Below are 8,171 nucleotides of genomic sequence, written 5' to 3' on the forward strand. Positions count from 1 at the left end.
GGTGGCATACACCCACAAACACATTACATAACAGCTGTTTTTCAATGAAGCGACATGTTAAGGCCAGTTATGTTACATGTGATGTACGTATGAATGGCATGCTTAAGAAAATATTATTTTTTCAAGGCTATACTACGCCCATAATCGCAGCTGGTTTCCCCCCTTTCTATGTTTAAATAAATGCCAGAAATTGGCAACAAAGAAAACAACAAGTGTGTTTTCCATGAGCACAGGGTCAGTCTAGTGGGATGACGTCAGGCAGCGGGGCTCAGGGTCTCTGTTCCTCAGAGTTCAACATAGCAGTTACAATCTAGCTAAGGGGAGGAAACTGTTTCAAGTTATTCAAAAATTATGCAACTGACAGTTAGCTCAGGGTTAAAAACAATAAACGGACACAAGGTTGCCCTAGTACCACCTAAACCCCACCCACCTGAGCAGTGTTGATGGCAGAGCTGGCTTGAGTGAGTCATCAATCATTGCTTTTTTTGAAAATTCAAACTGACCTGAGGTGGGGCAATATTTTTGGCAACTTAATATGATTTTTTTTTTAATGACGTCAGGCAGATGTAAAAAAATAAATAATAAAAAATAAAATGGCTTAACTTCTCTTGATGCCAAACCTTGTCTTCAAGAAGTTATGTTTATATAAGTAATAACTAATTCACAATAGAAAACATGTTTTGAGGGAAATGTAACGCTGACAGAATTACGTTTACACAATGAGGAAATGTTGGTGCTCCTGAGCTGCTTTAGCTCGGCGCAGAGAGGATGAGAGGGGTTGTTCATGATGGCTTTTAGCTTCCCTCTCAGTCACTGCCTCCACACTGCCCGAATCCATCCCCGCCACCGAGCTGCCCTTCTTCACCGGCTTGCTCAGTCAGTTTGTTGCACCACAAGTCCTGATGCCTCCTCCCCAGCACACCACAGCAAAGAAGATAACACTGGCCACTACAGACTGGAAGAACATCTGTAGTAGCTTAGTGCACAAAGACCTGAGCCTCCTCAGAAAGAACAGCCTGCACTGTCCTTTCCTGTAGAGGGCCTCAGTGTTATCCGTTCAGTTTATTGTTAAGCTGCACCCCCAGGAACTTGTAGGTGTCCACCATCTCTACCCTCTCCCCCCCTCACAACTCGGAAGGGGGGCCTCTTGTTGCACCAGAAGTCCACCACCAGCTCCTTGGTTTTCCCTGTGTTGAGCTGTAGGTGGTTGCTGTCGCACCATCCTATGAAGTTCTCGATCAGGTCTCTGTACTCCTCCTCCCTATCATCTGTGATACAGCCGACAATGGAGGAGTCATCTGAGAACTTCTGTAGGTGGCACGCTCCCGAGTTGGAGCAGAAGTAAGAAGTGTAGAGGATGTTGAAAAACAGTTTTAACTCGTTGGCACATCCCTTTGTCCCCTCCACTGAACCTACTGACCTTTTCATGCCAGTAATGCTCCTCATCCCCCCCACACACCTCTCTTGTGCTGGTCTGTTGCAGCTTCCCCTCTATCTTGTTCTTGTAACAGCTCCCTTTGTATGTCTTTCTTGGCATCTTCATTATCTCCTGCCATCTCCTGGTGATCCAGGGCTTGTTGTTGGGGAAGCAGCAAATGAGTAGGTTCAGGTTCATTAACAAACTTTATTATCATTCATTATAAATCAAAGATGTAGTTGAATTTCTTCCTTGCTCACCAACTGAGGCTCTGCACAACAGCATTGTGCTGCCACTTGTGGTTGAAGGCTTTATTGCCACAATACCAATATTGGATCATTGGCTGTAATTGATACAGCTTTAAACCTTAAGTATGTCGAGCAGATTGACTGTCCACAGTTACAGCTCTATGAGGGATGCAGAAGAAGTGCTTCCTTGTGTTTCTCACTCTTTTTTGTGTGAAAATTTTTTTCCAATAAGGTTTCCTTTCTGGTCCACCAAGGGTTTCTTAAATTAACAGCTCACAGTGGGATTACACATGTGGGAGATTTGAGCATCTTCGTTTTCTTTCTTAAGATCCAAAAGTCTGGACAGAGAAATGTCTGATTCCAGCAGTTATAAACAAACAGAGCCACACAAAGTGAATAATCACATGTTTTGTTTTGCAGTTAAGTCACAAGACCTGCCATCACATCAGGGACACTGGTGTCGTCACTGTTTCTCCGCAGGACATTGTGTTTATTTGCTTTTGATTGAAACTAAATTTGTTAAAGGTCTGAATATAAATGGCCTGATAAAATGTTCTTAGAACAAACTGGTGATATAAACAATATCTTCAACCATATGGTTTTTCTAAGAAATACAATACTTCATTAACAAATCATGCTTTTCATTTTTCCAAAGACGATGAATTTTAACTGAGACTGACTTTTTGTCAGTAGGATACCTGACAGGTTTACTAATAAACATGACATTTTGTGAACTGACCAGCATTAAACCTGGGAACAACTGATTTGACATTTTGTTGGTTTTTATCCATAATTATGGAACAAAGTCTTTTACAAAGTCTTTAACCCAAATCAATCCTGTTATGAGACCATTGTCAGGAAATCAATTTAGCTTAACCTTTAACTTAATTCGGGTGTTGGAGTATTAAGCAGGAATGTCTTTTACATACATAATATTTTATTATCATCATCATGTTTATCTATATATTTTATTATTTTACTTTAACTGGTTTTACTGTCTGCCCTACGAAGCACTTGGTAGATTATTCTTAATATTTTAATTATTCTACCTTAGTTTTGTGGCACTTTTAAGATTAGCTGCTATGTAAGGGATGAAAAATATGGATATCTCTTGATACAATCTTCAACTAACTGCCCAGAATATAATGTGAACACAACACTAAACCCACATGTTGTTTTTTGTTTTTTTTTACTTCATAATATTTAACCATGTTGTACAAGATATGCTGTGAGTTTAGGTTAACCTCTGTCTGGTGGTGTTACAAAATATGTCCAAGGTCTTTCCTGAACCAGACTAAACAGCTGATGAGGGCTGTGAGGTGAAATGAAGGGGAGGGACTGAACCTTGTAGGAAGCTTGAAGGCACAGCCTTATTTCAATGAAGTCACTGGTATCTGTTGGTTGCCTTTATCTCTCTGTCCTGGTGAGTGAAATCTGCTTCTGTCTTACAAAGGTAGCTGAGGATCTGACAATAAAATACCTGCTGTGTTTACCGAAGCCACATGCTCTGCGGGGATGGACGTTTTTTGTTAGAAGTTGGTTTTAAGATAAGGTGCAAACGTTTTTTGTTTTTTGACTATGTTGGCCGGGCTTATAAGTGCACATAAGTTTCCTGCTCTGGACTGGAAATACTGGCGTTAGTTGTTTCACTCGTCTTGAACTGCGCTCGAAGGACATAATGAATAATCAATCAATGACAGGGAGGACCATGGTCCCGACCATTCCGTCTATTATGTTCATTTTCGGGGTGGTTGGGAATGTCATCGCCATCGTGGTTCTTTGTAAAACTCGCAAAGAACAGAAAGAAACCACCTTTTACACTCTGGTGTGTGGACTGGCAATCACGGACCTGCTGGGCACGCTGCTAGCCAGTCCGGTCACCATCGCCACATATGTGAAAGGATCCTGGCCCGGAGAGGACCCGCTGTGCCAATACTTTGGATTCACTCTGCTTTTCTTCTCTCTGGCGGGACTCAGTATCATCTGTGCCATGTCGGTGGAGAGGTACATCGCTATAAACCATGCCTACTTCTACAATGACTATGTGGACCAAAAACTGGCGGGTTTGACTCTCTTAGCGATCTACATCTCCAACGCACTTTTCTGCGCTCTGCCGATTATCGGCTTCGGACAGGTGAAGAAACAATACCCGCAAACTTGGTGTTTTTTAGAGTGGAGGAGCAACAAGACCAGCGATGCCGCCTACTCCTATATGTATGCTGGGTTCAGCTCTCTCCTTATTCTCGTCACTGTTATATGTAACGTGTTGGTGTGCGCGGCTTTGATTCGGATGCACCGGCGTTACGTACGCAGGATGTCTCTGGGAACCGATCTGGGGCGCAACGTGGACCCGCGGAGGAGAGGACGCAGCTTTGGGCGTCTGGCCGGTGCAGAGATTCAGATGGTCATTCTGCTGATAGGCACGTCGGCAGTGGTGCTTATCTGCTCCATACCACTTGTTGTAAGTTGTTTTTTCTTCTTTTTACGCACGTTTTACGCACGGCTCTTTTACGCACAAATGCATTTTGATCCAAATACAAGTGGATATAGTACTATACTACTAAGTACTATATACATTTTCCTTGCCTTTTCATGGCACTACTCTCGTACGCTCATCTTAGCTCATTCTATCAATTACGCACGTTTTACGCACGTTTTTGTAACGCAAAAATGTTATTGTTGTTCATGGAACAATGCGTTCATGCAGTTTGCATTTGAATCCAAGAGGGTGATCAGAAACAATTTATCAATTACTTTTCTTTCCCTGCTCTTTCTTCTCTGCTGTTCCAATGCTCCACATTTGTATTAGTGTCTTTCTCATTGTCTATCTACTCACCCTGTATTCTTCCTTCCCTTGCAGGCTCAGGTGTTTTTAAACCAGCTTTATAAGACTCCAGTGGAACTACGGTTGGACAAAAACCCTGATCTACGAGCGATACGCTTTGCCTCCTTCAACCCCATTCTTGACCCCTGGATCTACATCCTGCTCCGCAAGGCTGTTCTCCTCAAGCTCATCGAGAAAATCAAGTGCTTATTTTGCAAGATAGGAGCACGGAGACAGCAGAGACAGGGAAACTTCAACTGTATAGATGCTCAACAACTATCCTCTGTCACTTTTAAGCGAGACTCAAATTCTATGGTTTCCCATGACCTGCGAGACATCACCAGCAGCTCCCAGACCTTCCTTTACCTGCCAGAGGGGAGTGAGGTGTACACTGGAAGCTGTCATAAAGCAGACAGACTCTCTGGTTCACAACCTACATCGGTCAGAAACTCGCAAGCTTCTTATTCATCTGAGCAAGGAAGTGTTGAGGCTCAGAGTAGACAAGGAACAAATGCAATCAGGGACCTTTCAGCCCTGCCATGCCCAAAAGACCCAGCACTTCAGGTGTCATTAAGCACTGAGACAGTGGAGGAGAAATGCATCTGACTTAACTTTAAATTAGAAGACAGTTCTCAGATCGCTCTGAGGTAGATTGTCTACTGACATGACTTCTCCAAAAGTGAACTCTTAAACTTCTGAAAACTGGGGGGAGGCACATAAATATAATAAATGTCAAGTCGGGCACATGAAGCAGCAAAGAAAAAGAAAAGTGCTGTGAGCTTTATTGTCCTGTGGTCTTTGTTTCAGCACCCAGCTACCTCAAGTCATTTCTGTCTCTGACTGTTTGAGCAGATTCTATAATTTCTACAAGAACAGATGTTGTTCGAACAGAGATGACCCACTTATTCATGACTCAAGTGTCAGTGACGGAAAAGATACCCTTGCTAATTTCAGCTACTTTGTTCAATCGTTGTGGAAATCTTTACTGTAAACTAGATGAAGCCAGTAGTTTAGAATAATTGAGTCACAATCTTGTGGTCAATATGGTAAATGAAAACAGTATTGAATGTGATCCGTATGAGTAATCACTGGCATGTGTGCTGCCATTGTAAGAATTGATTTGTTTAACAAACTCTATTGTGCAGTGCTTTTTGAAGGACATATTGTGTTAGTTCCATGACTAATATACAGTGCAGTATTATTATGTGGTGAACACCAACGTTTTTATTCCTCAGCCCTGGAATACACACAAATATGTCATCTCAAATAATTGTTTTCCATCTTACAATGAGGGTACAAATATTCCTGTGCCATAGTTATTAATACCAAACTATTTAAAATCTGACTGGGAATGTTGAACGTTTTTTCCGCAGCTCCAAAAAGTGTGGTGTAAAGCAGTGGACAGATGTTGCTTAATATGGAGTTTTAGGATGAAGATATTTAAACACACCTTGAGAAAAATTGGTGTTTAAAATGATCAATGTTGTGTAAAATATTGTTTGTAATAAAATTATTCTTCTCTAAGAGAAGGTTCTAGTTAATAAATCGCAACTCTAAAGGGACTATCTACCCTAAAGAAGTATTTGTGCTCATTTATTAAATATATAACACATTTATTTTGGTCAGTACTCATGAATCGCTATCTTCCAGCACTAACATCCAGACTCAAATAACTAGACAGCTTATTTACAACTTCTAATTATTATTTTCGTTCGCAATTATTATTGTTATTGTTCCTTCTTAATCAATTAATTGCTAATTGAAGTCAGTCAGAAAAGTGTGATAAATATACCCATCACAATTTATTGAAACAGGTGACATCTTCAAATTGTTTGTTTTGTTGAACCAGCCATTCAAAATCCAAATATATTTAGTTTACAGTGACATAAAACAGAGAGAATCACAAATAACTAATATATATATATTTTAATACCTAACAAAAGTTTGGCATTTTTGCTTAAAAGCGACACAAACAATTAATTGCCGGGAGTCGACTTATTGTTTTGGCTCTAGTATCAATTAGACAAAAAAATCTAAAGTAACGTAATTCTAAATCCCTAAAATGAAATACTCAAGTCTGTAAAAGTATTTATTTTGGAAGGAATGATGATTCATGTTATCCTCAGGTCAGTTTTTGGTTCCTTTTCTGTGCCACATTTTTTCCAGTGGCAGAATTCTCCTTTTTAACGACTTATAATGTTAAATTGACACCTTCAGCTGCTGTCTTGCCAAACTACATAATAGACTGAACTTTTGAACTCTTTCCACTCAAAGGAGCTTTATGTCTTAATTTCAGCAGCTTGAAAGCACACAGTCTATCTCCTTTTCTCTGTTATTAAATCGGCTCCAGATTGTTGCTTAATGTCCAGGATTACATTCTTGCCTTTCTTCTTTCTCTTGCTGCTGTTAATTTTAGACAAGCTTGTTCGTGTACATAAATGCTGATAAATTACACCCCTCAAGAATGTACCGTTTAACGATATTTAGTTAAACACAGAGTTTGACACACTAGTGGCCTATTACACAATGTCTTTGAGTTAATTTTTTAATCCAGACTTAAAATTATGCACTTTATTTTGTATTTTGTTTAAATGTGAAATTAAATCTGTGGAACTAAAGTTCAGCATTGTTTTTTTATTAGCTGTTTTCATATCTGTAAAGAATTGCAGCTGTTATAACTGAGAACTTAAGTGTGTTCAGTTATACAAACGTGTACATTTTATAATGCAGCTGTAAATTAACACACACACTATGATTTCACAGCAAACATGAACTTTGACATGTCGTTATATGTTGTCAACATAAAGCGGAAGCTAATAATATAAGCACCAAGTTTCTCACACTCTTGGTTTGGTGAGATCATCTCATGACCCCCATTAGCACAGACAAACGGCCCTGAGAAGAGCACTTTTCCAAAGTTTATAGAAAAATAAACGACAATTTTACACTCTGGGGTAAAGTTACATAAAAATTAAGATTTAGAGAAATTAAGAAGTGTACAGAAAAAGTCTCTTGGTAATGTGTCCAATAGCTAATGCCAGACATACACAGAAACAGAGAAAAACAGAGTCTTAGTCTGATGGAAAAAAAATCAGGGTCTCAGGAAGTAGACCTGGCCGAGAGAGCGTCTCTCCTGAAACAATAAACACAATCTAAGGCTCCAGTTCATTGCAATTAAGCTTAAACAAGCAATGCAGTGGCTTAGCCAAACACATTGCAGAATGACAGAGTGTCAGACTATTCTCTGGGAACAACAGACATTAATTGCATTAAATTGATTAATTGCATTAAAAAAATGGGATTGTACAGTAGTGGGACTCTGTGATGCATGGAGTAAGCCCTCCACCTCTTGGCAATTGTATCCTCTTTGCTCTCACCCGGGTCTGTTGTACCTCATTAAATGGATAAATGGATAAACAGTGAGGCTGATATTTAATGCCTCTCTGAACTCTTAAAAACAAGTCTAACACAAATCTTTTCAAACAATCAGTAGTAAATGAGGATTATTTGTTTGGATATGTTAAGATTAAAGGTGCATCCTAAATCATATACAACTTGATATGAACGTTGTTACAACAGGAGAAAACCTGTGAAGCTGCTTTACATCAACAGGGTCCGTCAGTGACTCAGGCACCCTGTCCCCTCTGTGCTTATTGATAAACGGCAGAAAACACCTGCTGCT

General features: G+C 39.9%; 1 protein-coding gene across 1 annotated transcript; it reads left to right on the forward strand.

Moving 5' to 3' along the window:
- Positions 1–3,053: 3,053 nt before the first annotated feature.
- Positions 3,054–7,093, forward strand: ptger4a (prostaglandin E receptor 4 (subtype EP4) a). The gene is made up of 2 exons (XM_035657674.1): positions 3,054–4,126; positions 4,526–7,093. The coding sequence occupies exons 1-2, from the start codon at positions 3,344–3,346 to the stop codon at positions 5,093–5,095; spliced, it is 1,353 nt and encodes a 450-aa protein (XP_035513567.1). The 5' UTR covers positions 3,054–3,343; the 3' UTR covers positions 5,096–7,093.
- The last annotated feature ends 1,078 nt before the right edge of the window (positions 7,094–8,171 follow it).

Source organism: Morone saxatilis, unplaced genomic scaffold (genome assembly GCF_004916995.1).
Source record: "Morone saxatilis isolate NCDOM2014 unplaced genomic scaffold, NCSU_SB_2.0 Contig16, whole genome shotgun sequence".
Classification (NCBI taxonomy): Eukaryota; Metazoa; Chordata; class Actinopteri; family Moronidae; genus Morone; species Morone saxatilis.